The following is a 17,982-nucleotide window of genomic DNA, read 5'->3' on the forward strand; positions in this document are numbered from 1 at the left end:
TGAGAAACATTGATTTAGAGGTATTATTTTCAGATTACTTTTTTCCTCTAAATTTTGAAAAATAGGCTGCAACAAGTTAATGATTATAGTGAAGTGATGCTATACATGGAACTATGGTATCACACTGCTTGGGTCAGAATTCCAGCTTTGCCAAGTGCATAACTTTGGTCAAGAAACTTCATCCATCCATGCCTCAGTTTCTTATTTTAAAAATAAGAACATAGTAACACCTGAGTTGTTGTGAGGATTAACTAAATTAATAATACATGCAAAATACTTGGCCTGGTGTCTGACACATCAATAAATGTTAGGTATTATTTCTGTAATCATAATATAAAATAAATATAAAAATTCTTAACTCCATTTTCTCAGATATGTATTATACCTGCTCTGCAAATCAGACTATCCATACTCTTCTACTGGGACTTCAATTATACTTTAGAGTAAACAAGGCTGATTTATAAGAGTTTTCTTTCTCTCTGCCTTTTTATTTTGATCAACTATTTTACCACCAAATGTTGTTTTAATCCTCTGAATGCTCTCAATGCTCTTCTACTGTGCCATATTGTATTATCCTATATTAGAATTCAACCATTTGCACAGAAAGTTTGACCCTTCTAATTAATTTAGTTATTCATTAATTTTAATAATTCATGGAAAACCTACAGTGTGGTATGTCAGTGATAAGTACTAGGAAAACAAAGACAAGAAATAGACTCTTTCCTCAAGGACTTTGTAGTACAGGGAGGAAGGCAAACTGATCTAATGAACTGAATACAATGTGATAAGAACTCTGGTAGGGTATAGAGACCAAATGCAAAATATGCTAGATATACTGATGCTCAAGTGGAAACTATGGGAAGATTTCACAAAGGTATTTGTTCCAAATGAGGATAAGCAGGAATATGCAAAGTAATAAACTACCAAAAGGCTTGAGTTAGGTGAAGTAAAGAAAAAGTTGAGACTGTGAGAATAACAGAACAGGAAGAACAGGCATGGGCATGGAGGAGAAGAAATAGCTTTAGGAAAAACAGTCATTCCTTCTATTGAAATGACAAGATGTTACAGTCAGGGAGTGAATATTTCTAATATGAGTAACATGTAACAACAAAGTCCATGACGTGGTTCATCTGGGAATGGGTTGATGAAATAGATGGATGGGGAAGGTACTTGGAGAGGAGGAAATCAAGGAGTCTGGGTAATGAAAGTGTCAGCTTTGAAGACACTGAAGTCATCCAGAAAAACAGCAAGAAACACAAAGGAGAAATGAGAGCCAAATGCAAAAGACTTCACTGACTGCATAAACATGCTAAAGAGAGAGAGAGAGGAATGAGAAAGGTGACAAGAACTGATTGTAGACAAGTTATTTCTTTTTACCTTTATATTTTGAAATAATTTCAGCCTTATAAGAAGTTGCAAAACCAGTACAAAGAACTCCATATACCCTTCGCCCAGATTCCCCAAATGTTAACGTTTTACCACACATGCTTTACAATTCATTTTCTATGCATCTATTTATCTACCTACCTACCTAAACATATGTAATTTTTTCTGAAACATTTGAAAGTTGCAGGCATGATGCACTTTGACTTTTCAAATTAGATTTTAAATACTGCTCTATCATACTGCATCTTGTCAAATTTTCTTTACCTATTCCAAGTCTAACTTATATTCGGTTTCTGAGTTAGTACCTTTTCCAAACAAAAAAGATAATAGTACTTAGTGACTCTAATTCAGTCTTCAATTATTTTTCCTAAACTTTCTGGCATAGGAGAAAGATCTTTAGGAAGTGATAATGAGATAAAGCTACTAAAAGCTTTTACTTAAGCTGTTTGTACTGCTTTGTGTTTTTCCTAAAGCTATTTCTTCTCCTCCATGCTCATGCCTGTTCTTCCTGTTCTCTTCTTATTCTCCCAGTCTGTCAACTTTTTCTTTACTTCACTTAATTCAAACCCTTTGGCAGTTTACTACTTTGCAAATTCCTACGCGTTTGGAACAAATGCCTTTTGTGAAAAATTCCTAGAGTTTCCAGTTGAGCATCAGTATATCTAACATTTTGCATTTGGTCTCTATATCCTACCAGAGTTCTTATCACATTGTATTCAGTTCATTAGATCAGTTTGCCTTCCTCCCTATACTACAGAGTCCTTGAGGGAAGAGTCTGTTTCTTATCTTTATTTTCCTAGTAGTTATCATAGATATATCATACTGTAGGTTTTCTATGAATTATTAAAATTAATGAAATAGGATTACATATAGAAATATAAACATAAGTCAACAAAATTCAATAAAAAGTGAAGTTACAGGTTTTGCACACAAGTCAATTAGATAAATTTTTAAAAGAACATTCACTTCTGATTTAAACTTTTTCTCTAAACAGATGAAAGCTTAAAACTAAAACTATTCTACTGCTTCCTCACTCTCTAATATAGTTTAAAATGGAAACTATAACCTACTTCAGTGTTTAATCAATGTCATTGTTAATTGCTTCATCATTATTACTAAATTCATTTCTCCATATGGATTTAGAAAATAAATTTTCAATCTCTTCATAATTCTTAAGTCTATAAGATCTAACTTTCCTTATAGTTAAACACAGGGAATTTTTTATGATGACTATCGATCCCTTTATTTACTCTTCTGTGGACACACCAATATTTGGACATAGAAATTTGATGACTTCAAACCAAGTATATTAATTTTTGCTATTACTATCTAATGCTACCACTTCCACATAAATTTATCCTGTGAGCATTTGAAAAAAATGTTATGGGATGTGGTTCCATAGTGTAGCAGTTAGCATGTCTGCTTTACACACAGAAGGTCCTGAGTTTGTGCCCCAGTGGAGCCATGGTCCATGGTCTATGGCCATGCCACCCTGAACAAGCACGATGTCTGATCTCGGAAGCTAAGGGTCGGTCGGGCCTGGTTAGTACTTGGATGGGAGACCACTTAAGAAGACCAGGTGCTGTGGGCATAAATAATAAAATAAAATAATGCTATGGAAGACTACTACTAGGTTTTCCTCAAATGGCACCTACAGCTATTGCCAGGGACAGTTTATTCACCTGGGAAAATGGGTGGATTTAGTGAAGTTTTTTTAGGGAATCTCAATACTTAATGTATGTGCCTTGGCTGGCTGTACAATATATTCTGAAGGCCCTGTATTCCTCTAGTGATTTTCATGCTGTTTCCAAGGGACCATTTTCAAGACCTAACAGATTCTTTATTTCTGGAGGTATTAGTATCGCCAACTATCTCAATGCTAAAATTGTTATTAAATTCTCAATTCCTTAAGTCTAGAAAATTAACAGTATTACATCATTTCTTACCTTACGACAGAAAGCTTTAGGATTCCCTTTGAGTTCAATTATCCAATTATACATCAGTCAATGTATAATATACTCAGTTGAATTGAGGCTACCTAAAAAATGATGACTCATTGTCAAAAAATAACTGTTATTTCACAATTACTATATAGAAGTGAGGAGGTGGCTAGAATCAAATAGGGATTCTTAGAGGCTGGGAAATTCTGTTCTGCCTGGCTTTGTAAATAGTTTGTGACAACTGGTATCTGTGTAAACGGATTTGATGGTCCCCAGGGGGGTCAATACTGTTTACAGAGCTGTTTCTTCAGAGTGGTTGAGCTAGAATTGTCTCTAGGGATCCTACTGGGGTTACTCAGAATAGCAACATCCCAGCTACCTGAGAGCTCACCGTCAGAAAATAGAAAGAGAAATAGAAGTACTATAGACAAGTCATTCAAATAAATGGAACTCTTGCTTCTTCAGATGCAGGTGCTACTCAGGGAAATTTATATCAAAAATAAATCATAAGGAGGCAATTTGTTAATGTGCTCTCTGATACTTGCTAATACAATTGGTCACTGCTTCTTTAAACTTTTTTTTGGAAAGGTTACAACTTATACTGTAGCATCTGATTTCATAAATAAATTAAAAGTCTCATGTTTATTGTTTCTTTCTTTTGTATATTGTCTATCACCACATTATGTAAAAACATCAAAATGATATTTTTTTGGTATTAAATAGGTGTATAAATTTGATGTTATGATGGAATTACTACAGTCCACATTTTAAACAAAAGATGTCTTCTTCTCAATGGTTAAGAATTTTTTGAAATAATTACTTTCAACATAATCAGAACAACAATTATCAGTTAGTGGCTCCTAAAAATTCTACCAATTCTTTAAGTTAAATCTAGCTGTATGCATGTACAAATACTGTTTATTTTTTTTACTAAGTATTTCTGACTATTTGTTTCTCTTTTTTGTGGAAGGGTTAGTTTTACACATTTGCATATCTGGTTACTTTTCTCCAAATCATAAAAGAAAAAGACATCGGAAATGTTTGCCATATCACAGTGGTCTCACCTAATGTAAGTGTGTACAAGGGAAGAGTTTAGACCTTCCAACTAGACTCCTGGTGTATTTAGGTCTTCCAAGCAGAACCACAGACTGCAGGGTTTTTAATTCTGGCTCTACCATACAGCTATATGACTTTTAGCAAATTACTTAACCTCTCATTAGCTTCTCTATCAATAAAAAATTACATCATAATAGCACCGACCTCAAAAGGTTGTTATGAGGATTAAATTTGAATTATATAATTTCTTAGAAAAGTGTCAGCACAGAATACACTCAATAAATGTTAACTATTATTAGCTGCAAAATCCATTTTGTTAAAAGCAAAATATTTTATTACACTGTAAGAATATCCAATGAGAAACATATAATAAAGAGAAAATACATAACAAGGTTAAAATTTGTAACTAATAAATAATGGTTTAAGAAAGTTTATATCGGATTATAAAATAAATTACAGAAATAATAGGACTTCAGAATTTAGAAATCCTGATATTAGGAAAAGATCCTGAAAGAAAATCCAATTCCATAGGAATAAAACTAATATTTCTGTAAATTCAGCCCATGGCAGGAAAATAAGAAATTTAAATAGCATGTTTCTGTAACATAATTTGAGCACTCACTGTATTGGCACATGATATTAGATATAATCAGGATCATAGCTAGTAGATCATAGGCACTTATCCTTCACAGATTCTGATTTAGAAGTCACATGAAATTAAATAACTTTTGGATCTTTGGCTTAAAAAATGCAAAGCTGTTACTTGGGTCCTATATATTCTTTCAGGGTTTGGGGATTTTTGTTGTTTTGTTTTGTTTTGGCTTGAACAGTCATTAAGAAGGAAAAAAAAACTATACCTTTCATTTTCATTGGTCTGCATTCCCACTGCACACATTTCAAGTGCTCAAAACCACATGTAGCCATTGACTATCATGTTGGAAAGCACAGATAAAATCTTACGTAGTTCTAATAAGGTGTTATTATATAATATTGATGGGAAGTCAAAAATACTTGGGGAAGAGCAGTTGGATGTAGCTATAAGATACTGAAGTAAGGTTTTATAAAGGTTTTTTATAAAGCTGTAAAAGATGAAACCTGTCAATATCACATAATTTAGTCATTTGGGCACAAGGGTTGGATATTCAAAATCAACTATATCCTTTACATTCCTACACATGGTTATATACCCAGATAAGCATATCAAAATGAAGTGGTGAAGTAATTTCATCTTTGATTAAGATAATTCTGTGACTTAGTGTACCATGTTTCAAGTCTTCCACTGGTTAGTCACGGAAATTACAGAAATTCTGTTACTTTTTTTATTATTATTAAAAAAGCTATTAAAGTGGTAGTACTACACCAAATTTTAACAAGCTTTTGTTTCATCGTCTGAAATAATCATGAACACATCAGTATTCATTCTTTTGGGGAAAAGGTCAGATTTCTGTGTAAGAACTAAGTTCTATCGTTTCAGCTTCTAAATTTTAAGATTCTTCACTATATGAAGGCTATGAATGCAGTATAATTGTGTAATCTCCTAAAGCTTAGATTATCTAATTAACTTATGAACATATCACATTTAAAAAAAAAAAGGTTTGTAAAACTTACATCACCCTATTTAAACCTTTACAAATATTACTTAGGCTGAAATGATTGTGAAAACTATCCTACAATTTGATTAACTAACATAATGGCAATTGTTACTCTATTTATCCCCCAGTTATATAAACTATTCAGCTACTTTCTATATATTCCTAACCTTTTCAGCTTTTCTCAAATTTTATTATAAGAATAATTTATATAAAGCAGTTAAAATATGAATGAACTATGTAAATCTCTAATTTCTACAATTCAAGTAAAATAGGTTTTGTATATTTTTAAGTATGAACACATACCAATTGTCCATGAATTCACCGATTTTATATATCATTTATAGAAAGCAACTTTTCCAATAACAAGTATAAAGAGAAAAAACACATTTTCTTTATATATGCTTTTCTTTTTACTTAAGAGAATTTTTAGAATTGGAAAACAAAACAGAAGAATCATCAGTCAGATACTAAGTGGAAATCACTGAAACACAATGTTAGTTCTAATGGATGGATGATTGTGTTTGGTCTTTTGAAACTTTGAAGTATAGGTAAGTCTTGATCACACAAATTAATAAATCCTAAAGCTGGAGTTAACAATAACCATTACACCCAAATTCTGCAGCTTAGCCCAGCCAATTTTTCAAAAGGTCAGGTTGTGAACTGGAGAAGATCAGGGAGGTCCACCGCATAGCTTTGTTGCCAGGCATCTCTCGTCTGGATTGTTGCAGGCATTTATTAGTATTCGTCAGCAGACTCAACAGAGCAAACAAGAAATTCAAGCACGAATAATAAAATGAAATGCTGCTATATAACCCTTTGTCATTCAGCAAATATGGGACTTTTTAGCTACATTGTTCCTAAACCTGGGTTACTACTTTAATTTTTCTCCACAGTGCTGTCTGAATGAGTATGCATGTGTGTTAAATGCAGAGCTCCCCTAACAACTGCAGGACTGCCATTTAATCTGTTGGTAGATGGACCATTTCCTGTGGGAACCCTAGCTATGATTTCCAGATCCACCAAATAAATCTCAGATTAAGATTCCAAATGAAACCTGCCTTTGGCAGATAAAAAATGTCAAGATGGATATAAACAGTAAAATTATAAATTATCTAGGTGTTGCATGACAAACCAATGTTCAATTTTTTTTTGTTGACATGTTCCCAGATATCAAAACTATATGAGACATTCATCAAATGTCACACTTTCACAATATTGGAGGCATCATTAAAACTGTTTGACTAAGGACCTCAAAGTGTTTAAGCAGTAGCTCAAAAGTATATTTGTGCAAAGTAGAAGAATAAATTTACATATCAGCAGCAGCTCATAAGGGAAGGGTAAATATTCTGTTTATCTCTCATTGTAATTCAGGTTACTTTAAATACAAGGTTTTAGGAAATCATTATACTCTATATGGCATCATTACATAACTTTCTATGCAAATTATGTATGTTTTATTCAAATTCATCATTTGTTTCTCCAGAAAAAAAAAACCATAAAAGAAAAGGTGGAGACTCCCATTTCATTAATCAACTGTGACTACTATACTAGTGTCATGTTAATTACACTATACTATCACAGGCTCCTTGTTAGAGTTGGTATTTTTAACTTTTAAAAAAAGCATTAAATACCTGAAACTCCAAAAAAAAGCCTGAGAAAAGTAAATTTTTTTTTTTAATAATGTGTTCATTTCAAATGACTTGGCGGAGGAACAGAGACTTTAAAAAAAAGAAAAAGGTAATAAAGGACCAATACAGAACATCTTAGAGAGCAAATGGCCTATTAAAAATGCAAAGGAAGTCTCTGATGCTAGTCTCTATTGCACTCTCAGGAGATCAAGGACTGTTTTTTTAATGAAAATTTTTGTTTTGTTTTGTCTTTGTTCTCCTTACCTGGACTAATGCAGCCCTGTCCTGGTCTTAAACTCTATATGGGCTGATTATAAAATATAGGCAAAGAAGCTTACTGTAAAAAAAAAAAAATCAGATTTGCTGAACTGAAATCATTACTTTTTTAAACTTTAAACTCTTAAAAGCAATTGAATAAAAGGCTTCAGTGACTCTAAATTTAGCAACGTTTGTTTTTTTTTGATAAAAATTCAAGAACCATTTAATCTACTTAAAATAGGAATTCATTCAAATTGCAAATTATTTACATCAACCTGTGGAAAGGATACAGAATACTCAATATTCTATATTCCAAATGTTAAAATTTATACAAAAGCCCGAATCCTTAAAGACTACGTATTTATTCTCTTTCCTATCATATTTCTTCTAATACATGCGTTGCTACAAGGAAACTAATGCTGAATAAACCCTACCTATCCAAATCTGTTAGGAATCAATATTAATCTGAAAATTTTGAACAGAGGGCGGAAAAAGACAGGACATTAACTGAAGAAGGAAATAAGGGTATCCTATGATTAACTCTGTATTACTATACAAAAAGTGCTCAAATCAATAAACATTACTATGTTTTAGAGTACATTAAATTACCTTAGATACAGCCAGTGAAACTGTATTAAAAAGGAGGATTTAGTTTCTAATTTAAAAAATACTTAATTAGCAAAAACTAACATATTCAGTATGTCTACAAGAGTAATTATATCAATATGAAATTATTACTTTTAACTTTCCCCCACTAGTATCCTGATTTTAAAGTACCAAAGTTTTGATATGTAAAGACTAGAATCACAAAAAAATTAAAACTGTAAATTAAAATAGAATTTTCTAAAATAATTATTTTTTTTTACCATACATCATCAGGACAATTTTATCATTTGGCAAAGGATTATTGATTTTATCTAAAAGCTACAGATTAGAATATTTTTAATTCAATCATTTAAACTATGAAATAATCTATGTAACCAATTTAAAAATTTTGTAGTCTGAATTGTTCTTAGTTTGCTTTTTTATAGTCTCCAAGAAAAAACAAAAACACAAAAGGAAAAACACAAAGAAAAATTGTATCTGAAACTTCCCCCAAAAAGATTAAAAAAATAATGTCCTGAGTGATAAGCTGTTTTGATTAAAGCACATGCGTGTGCACACGTACTCAGACTAACATGCCCCCAACACATACAGACACACACACACACACACACACACACACACACACACACCCCTAGAGTATTTAGTAACTCCCCCAAAATATTTTATTCAACTATCAAATTTATTCACAACCCAAAGTAGTTGAGTAAATGTAGTAAATGTAATCATATCAGTCTTACTCCATAAACAGCCAGTCAACCTGGACCAACTGTGTAAATGGCTATAAATTCAGTCTACACACCAACATATATTGATTCAGATCTCTAAAATCAACAAAATGCCAATGTACACGCAGGACTTTTATAGTAATCATACTAAAAGTGACAAATACAGTCACTATGGAGAACACAACAATTATCTTAAATATAATAAACTGAAACTCGAATTTATATAAAATTAAAGATTCAATAATATTATATTAAGATTCGTATTGTAAATATGTGTTCCAGGAAGTGCTCTGGCATAAAAGAGCCATAATCAGAAATGAATGAGAATCTTTTATCAAGCAGCTCAGAATCTTGAGAATGATGAATTTAAAACAAAGCAAAAAACTTGTGAAAAATTCAAGTAGTTTTTTCTATTTCAAAAAAAAACATATTCATATTTTCATAGCCACAAATAAATTTGAAAGAGCTTGCATATTAAGAGTAGAGTTGAATATCCTTAAATCAAAGATAGTCACAAGTTGTACAGAGACAATCCTATCAATAGTACAGAAAAGAAGTGTTCCTGTTAAAAAAAGAAATTTACCATTTTTCATGCTTATTCTTCTTAGTAATTATTATTTTTATAAAATAAGGTACCAAAGTATTTTAAGAATCCCACACAGAAGAGTATAGACTGAATTGATTTAAAACACTCTATATAGGGTAAAAACAAAAATGAAATAAAGATTGCTATTATCTCACAAACTTTTCTCTTATTAAGAATTTATGGGTAAGTTCATCAATTGCAGCAAATGTCCCAGTGTACGGGGAGATGCCGATGGCGGGGAGGTTGTATGTACAGCGGGAGGCTGTAGGGTTAAAGAGTAGGGGGTGTAATGGGAATTTTGTACTTTCCGCTTAATTTTGCTGTGAACCTACGACTGCTCTACAAAATAAAGTTTATTTTAAAAACTGCCCCAAAAAAGTAAAAAAATATAATATATAGCATAAATTCACAGATGTTAATTATTCATATTAGAAATAATGAATCTCAAAACGCAGTTCAGAACAAACTTTATAACCAGTTAAAAAACTGTTGCCCTTGTAAACATTTTTTTGTTTTTTTCATTCCCTTTTCTACCAAGGCGAAGGGGAGAATCGCAGAATCATTCACATCAAGCTTAAAAGTAAAGACACTCAGAATCTCATTTACTTTAAAAAACTTATTTAAAATAAGATGGTTTTTTTCTTTATAAAATAGTATAACCTCAATCATTCTTTTAAGAGTTACCTTGGTATTTCCTCTGGAAGTGAATCAGTCCTTGCTGGCCAGTTGCCAGTAGTCTTAAAACCACTCTCAAATATTCTAGACAGTCATGTGTAAAGCTAACAGCACTCTATTAAGTTAGGTACTATGGAGATGAATAGGAAATTTAATCAGACCTCAGAAATGTTCTTTTTTAACCCCTCTACAGCATATGGAAAAAAAATTCTTAAATTCACACTTGCCAAAAGGAAAAAGGCACATTGTATGAAGTCGATAGTCTGAAGATTTTTATTGCAATGGGATTTTAAAACAGACAAAATTAGATTTTATCCTAAATAAATATTATTGATTTAAAATTCTATTCTATCAAATATAACTATGCTAAATATCAGCTATACTACTTTGAAAAAAATCAAGTTTCTAATGATATTGTGAACATATCTGAAGAGAACAGACTTCTAATAAAATTAGTAATACTATTTCAAATACTGTTATTTATGTTTCTTAATATTTTTAAAGCTTTTTTATATACCTACCTTTTACAGCTGGATGAAATAACAGTAACAACCACTACCATTTATTTAGGCCCTGTAAAATATATCAACAATCTTTTTTCTTTTTTCATCTGTAAAAACCATTACCACCACACTACTGAAAAATAATTACTCTGGTATATGAAATACATATACGATCCCTAATCTTCAAAACAGTCTTAAAAGAATTATCTCCTTTTCCATATACAAGAAACTCAGGCTTAAAAATCATTATGAAACTTACACTTAAGTACAGGTAAGTGAGGTAGTAAGTGAAAGATTAAAAAATTGAAACCCTGGTCTATCTATCTCCAAAAACTGTGTTCTGTCTACTACAACATTTTATAGAAATTATTAAATGCACTGGGTTCTCCAGTGCAATTTACTTTCTGCTTTAAAACAAATAAACAAAAACAAATTATATGACCTATTTAGGGAAAAAATACCATTGCTTACTAGAAAGCCAATAATTAAATACAATTCAAGTCCTGTCATTTAACACAGAATGATTAATTATCCAGGTATTTTCAAAACCTTGAATTTCAAGGAGTGTCTAATCATGATGCCTAGGGAATCGTTTTTTTCCTAACAGCTACCTTGCTGGTAGAAATGGATGTCCATCTGTACGCCTTGCCATTTCCTGCTCCTCTACCTTAAAAGAAAATAGTTTATGAAAATAATATGAGATTACAAAATAATATTTTAGTCATAATAATCAAAGACATTTAAAAAATCCTAGATGTTTTTCTATAATGTTTCTATAGATGCCTATTCTTATATAAAATGCTTATCAATCATGCAACAGTTTTAGATATAATTCATTTACAGAAAAACAGATGGACAAAACGTGACAAGACTGTATACTTTGTGAAAAGACAGAAAGGTAAATGAGCCAATAATAAGAGACTGATGGTAGCATGCAGGTTCCAAATACCAAGCAAAAATAAATAGTATTCTGACTCAGTAAGAAACTAGTAAACCACTTATAAATTACCTTTTGTTAGGTTTTAGTCCCAGTTATTTATTTTGTTTGGTAGGAAAACCAAAAGAATCATGGCTACAAAAGGTAATTGCTAGTTCAGTTCTAAAATAAAGAGGACAGCTGCCTTTTACTTAAATTCCGCAAGATAAGATTATAAAAATATTTGCTAGCCTCCAATAAACTACAACATGTAAGGACTCTGTTAACATAAGCAGTTCTAGAAATGGTTTTTCATCTCGTTTCAAATGCATACAATGATTTAGAATCATGCTTACATATTAAGCATAAAATAATTTAAAAACATGATTCATATTTAAATTGAGGTAATACATAAGTGAAAATAACTACTCTGTATAAAATACATATTAACTTTATTTTTCTAAAATGATAAACCTAAAAATGATATTGAAGAAACTCATGACATTGAAAGATTTTTGTCTAAAGCTTCTTCAAGTGTGATTCTTACCTTCCATTGGTAAGAAATATTTAAAATAGAGCAGACTTAATATTTAATTTGGATGGGCACAATAACCTTTTTTAACCTTTCTTAGGGGAACACTGACCCCTAAAGGTTCTAAATTTAATTATGTCTCACAATATTCTAAATTTAACTGGCATCCAGACTTCATATTTACCTACATTACTGCAGGTATGTATACAGATGACATATGTTTATTTGCAAATAATATGCAAACTATTTCCAATGGACTATTATGTACTATAAAACTAATTAAATAAAAACCACCAAAATTTAGTATAAGAAATATCCAGAAATTTATTAGACTAGTAATTAATTGTTCATAAGAGGTTTCTGACCCTATGCTTTTTTTGTTATACAGATAAATAAAAAATAAGTAAATGGTAAAAAGGGCTAAACAACCAATCATATAATAACCCATTCTTTCTGAAGGTTGACTTTACATACGTCCTTTGAGTATGACCTTTCGTTTTTTTCTTAAAAAGCAGGAAAAAAAAGAACCTTTAAAAACAGAAAGTTTTCATGAAAGGGCAAAACATTATTTATTTAATTAAGAAGCCAGAAGATGTTGATGCCTTTTTGGCAACATACGTTTATCCACTCAGCTACTGCTTCCAACACCTTAAAATTTCAGTCATTCATGGTTATTTTTAACTACCTAAAGAAACCTGGACACATTTTGTAGATGTCTTCACCTGTCCTATCTACCAATCTCAGCTTGACATTTTCCAAAATACTTATATAACGACAAAAACAAAGAAAAATGTAAATCGTTTTATATCTGTTAACATTATAGATCTCATCAATTCTTTGACTTCAAATATTTCAACAATGTTTCTACAATAAACCTAGAAAAAGGATAACTACTTCGGCACTCCTCATGAAATTTGTAAGATGACACAAAAGCAAATCTGTGTAATACAAGTGTTTAATTAGCTTGATTCCTTTAAAGGATAAGTAAAATAAAATAAAATAAAATAAAATAATTATTTACAAGAGTAGACTATGAACATTAGTGTAAGAGAGTTTTGAAGCAATTTGTGCTTTATGATAAATCCCATGACCCTCTCTATCAAGAGATGACCATGTAGATTTTACTGTTTAAACATATCAGTTATTACAAAATTCAAAAGATATTACTTTCACCTGCTTAATTCTTAATAATGTTTCATTAGCAGGCCCTTTATATAAAGGAATGTCCTATTCCTATTTTCAATATCAAAAAAAGCCTGTAAAAATGCAAATTTTCTTAATGATGTTTCATTCACATCTACTACAGTCCGTGTTTCCTACAAACTATTGATGGATCCACGTCTTTAGCCCTAAAATCTTCTTTTCATAAGTGTCTTAGAGCTTTAGCAGCTCCCTTCCTTTGCATCTTTCCTTTTTATTCTACATTTATGAAAAGAATTTCCTCCACAACCTCTAGCTCTTTAGATATATTAAAAATAATTCCTTTGTGTTCTTAAAGATCCTTTTGTCTATAATCTGCACAATATGACTTTTCACAGTAATGTAACCTATGAAAAGGGAACATAAGTAATGAGAACATCATTATTTACTTCTTATTTTGTACATATATTGAGTAAAACTGCTTTGAGCTCTTCAAAAGAAGAATGTTTACTTGCTTATTTGCATAAACGAATAAAAACAGCTGTAACAAATTAGTTCCCACCAATGTATCCTTATCACAAACTTGAATATAAAGAGAGTAGACCAAAATTGTCACAAAGTCTATTCACTAAAACATTTAACTTTGCACTGAAGACCTTTAACTACATTACTCAGATATTACTTGTTATTACTTTCTACACAATTCAGTCAGTTACTTGGATTCTAAACTCATAGCAAGCAGCCTAGTATCACAAATAAGTTGCTAATAGTAGGTATAAATTACAAGAAAATTTATAACAGTATGGAAATTAACAACAAATGCAGAAATCAGAAAAAGGTATACTCAGAAAATACAGCATCATTCTATACCTGAAAACAATGCATAGCTATTAATTTACTTAGTATAAAGATGATGGAATGATCCCCCAAATGGCCTTTAACCTTCTGAAAAAGGTAAAAAGTATGGTTGATAATATGGTGAAAAAGGAGCTCTGTTGGGGGAGGGGGAATCCAAAAAGAGATATGTGTGATGTTTTGGTAATGATCCTAGTTTTTAAATTATAAAATTGGAGGAAATAAAAATGAAATACATAAAGTTTAAGCCTTCAACTATATGTAATACTATATTCAGAATAATTACTTTCCCAAGGTTTCCAGATTTGCACCATTTTACTGTAAGAGATCTCAATTAAAAGTCTAACATTTAAAACCTCTCTTCATGACCATGTTGTTCTTTAGATAAACAGATGTGCGATCCTTCTCCCTCTTTCTGTCTCTCTCTCATCATCTCTTAGTCAAACTGTGTTTCTGTCTCTCACTGTTCTCTCCCTCTGCCTGTGCATATCCGTATGTATCTTTTTTTCTGTCTCTCTCCTTGTCTCTGACTCCATCTGCACATCTCTGCATGTCTCTATTGTTCTGATTCTCTCTGGGCCCCTCTGATCACAACTCTCTGTGTCTCTTTGTGGGTGTGTCTTTTGGTACACACTTATCTCTACATGTGTCTCTGTATTTGTATGTGTCTTGGTCTCTTTCTCTGTAGGTGTCTCTCAGTACGTGCATATGTCTGTCTGTCTCTCTATATATACCTTCCATGTCTCATTCACAGTGTGCGTCTCTTTCTCTGTGTGCCTTCTTTGTGTCTCTTTTGCAATATGTGGGTCTCTTTATGTATGCCTTCTTCTTTGTGTGTGGGTGCATGTGCACGTGTGCTTTTCTGCCTCTGTCTAATATAATGGTTAGAACAAACACACTTCATTCAGTGCCTTGAACTAGCACAACACCTGGGGTTTGGTATTAATACCTTAAAAGTCCTTACCTTTTGACCAGTCCTCCATTTGTACTTCTGTTCTTGTTTGCTCTGGCAATGTCTCTGGGTTTTGCTCCAAGATATGAAGCTAAAATAAAGCCAACTCTAGATAAATAAACTTAAAACAATATATCAGAACACACCTAAGCCTTACCTTTGTTTAACAGAGAATTTACAGGATAAATGGTTGTCTAAAACATTTATAATGGTACAATTAACTGTATTTCAACAGGTAAAGTTAGATCTTTTTTCTCAGAAAAAGAGTCTTTCCTTCACACTTGCAGTCTATTAAATACAGTTCAAATTAAGCTTCTAGACATTCTTGCTCCTTTATGGTTAGAGAACCATTTATTTAAGTCTTCTCCAAATATAACCTCAACAATTTAAGAAAAATAAAATTTGTAGTCTACTTGTCATAAACTTTATACCAAAAATTTTGAATTTATTGACTTGCATTTACAATGTATATTTTCATATAAATATTATGTACTTGTAAAAGTAATTTAAGAATGCTATTCCATTTTTTAAAAAAAATAAAGACTGTCATTAGCTTGTGGAATTGATAATTCTATCACATTTGTTTTCATAATAAACATGACAAAAGCTATACAAGTTTTTTTTTGCATGGTTTTAAGGAGAATAAAATTAGATTTACCTCACAGCTAGAACTCTGCGTTCTTTAAAAAGTCCTCAAATAAAGCTCTAGTAAGCTTCTCCTTTTTCCAATTTTCTCTAAATATGTTGATCTGGAGTTGGCAATCTTTTTCTAAGTTCCTCATTTACTTTTGGATTAGCTGAATATATAGGAAGTTATTAATATCAAAGAAATATGTTCTAGTCAATGAAGCCATTTCCCTACATATTGCCCAAAAAGGTTAATAATAATTGCAGTCTTTTAATAAGAGATTCATATAGCAAGACATGTAGAAAATACAGTCTTTAATAACCTCTGGAGTATTTTAAAACATGTCTTACAGGCCTTAATGTGCTTAGTAATATACTATTTAAAACCATAATTTTATCCCTTTGCAATATACAGTCACTCTTCCTCATCATTTACCCAGCTAATGAATGCCAGCAATTAGTAAAATGTAATCCCATTGCACAATCATTTTAATGCTTTTAGCACTCAGAAAAGTAAACACCAAATTAATACTGCTCAAGCCATATCAGATCCTAGTTGGAAGCAAGCAATTATAGTTCAGCTCCTCAGGTGTAATTAAATGATTGGAATGATTTAGTTCCATAAATGCAAGTTAATTCATAAGCAAGCAACAAATATACTGGGAGTAATTACAAGAAACATTGACAGTCTAAGCAGGACTAATTTTTTTTATGAGGCTGACATAGTAAAATGCTGTCCTCTGCTGGGCATATAAGTGAATCTCTCAGAGCTGAAAACAAAACCACCACCCTCGTCCAAAACCTAACTTCTACAGAACCACTAGAAAAAATTATACCCAATATATTAATTTGATTTCATTCCTTATACAAAAATTTTAATGTATGCATTATATTTTGATCATTTCTACCACTCTGGTAATTAATGCTTTTCCCAATCAAACTCTGAATATGAGTCCCAAAACATAATGGCATATTTGCATATGTATTCCTGTATATCTAATGAAACTAAATTCATATATAACATTGACAGACTGCAAGTGAAACTTCTAGTACCCAAACAGACTGCCAGGCCAATGCCTACAGTCTCTCACTGATAACCCCTAAGTGGCCTGTTATAGATAAAAGCTAAACTATGCTTTTATAAGTATTAAAATTCACAAGAAAAATAACCTCTGAAAAATACAATATAAAATACTTGTCGTTATTGTGACTATACATAATGGTCTTAGATTGTTTTTAATAAATTTCAAAAATAAATATAAAAATGAGCACTGGTGTAATGTCGTTAAAAGTACATTTTAAAACATAAAGAATAACAGTACAAAAAAAATGCACCTCAGTTTTACTTGTCATTCTCAACTTTTTACTTTCTTAGGGTAAAATACAGAACAAATTTACTATACTCAGATGGTTAACTAAACTTCTCACACTAAACTTTAAGAAGCTTATTCATTACACATTTGTTAAGCTATAATCAATAAGTCTTTGTTGACATATACGTATTTTTAGCACTAAACTCAATCAGAATCATCCCTTTGACTTTCTGCAAAATTGAACATATTCTCAAATAATACCAATAACACAATAAACGTTTAATTCTCTAATCAATGCAAATGACACTTGCAGAGGATAATGTTTAACACTTTCAATATTTTGCGGAAGGGTGGGAGCTTTCTTGTTCTCCTAATATGCTTTCGAATGCATTAAAATAACCATTTCTAAGTCATATCCTATGCAAATTATATAAATAAAATAAATTAAAATATTAAAAAGTCCTGCCACTAAGTTTAAAATGTACAGCACATTTGATTTGCCCTTGATGTCACAGTCTTATTTTTCAATTCATATCTTGTACACTGTAAGTTAATTGCTTTTGGAAAGTACTTATTATTCATGTAAAAATTAATGTGCCAATGTGTTTAAATCCTCTTAAATGACCATTCATGCATCTTTCTTCTTTAAGTACCAACGAAAGCTGTCAAAAGACATCAATGCAATATGATCT

The 17,982-nt window shown here is 31.3% G+C and overlaps 1 protein-coding gene across 11 annotated transcripts in view; it reads right to left on the minus strand.

Moving 5' to 3' along the window:
* MIPOL1 (mirror-image polydactyly 1) overlaps positions 1–17,982 on the minus strand; it is a 263,509-nt gene that overhangs the window by 220,358 nt on the left and 25,169 nt on the right. For 6 of the 11 annotated variants that reach the window (XM_023522262.1, XM_023522270.1, XM_011376476.2 and 3 more), the window contains one exon: positions 15,363–15,441. The exons of 2 other annotated variants lie outside the window; for them this stretch is intronic. In XM_023522262.1, the coding sequence (XP_023378030.1) occupies positions 15,363–15,441 (79 nt within the window). Of the gene's footprint in view, positions 1–3,332; positions 3,425–11,566; positions 11,623–15,362; positions 15,442–16,008; positions 16,145–17,982 lie in introns of those variants that run through there. 3 more of the 11 variants (XM_023522268.1, XM_023522274.1, XM_023522265.1) reach the window with 3 other exon arrangements.

Source organism: Pteropus vampyrus, unplaced genomic scaffold (genome assembly GCF_000151845.1).
Source record: "Pteropus vampyrus isolate Shadow unplaced genomic scaffold, Pvam_2.0 Scaffold10, whole genome shotgun sequence".
Taxonomy (NCBI): domain Eukaryota; kingdom Metazoa; phylum Chordata; class Mammalia; order Chiroptera; family Pteropodidae; genus Pteropus; species Pteropus vampyrus.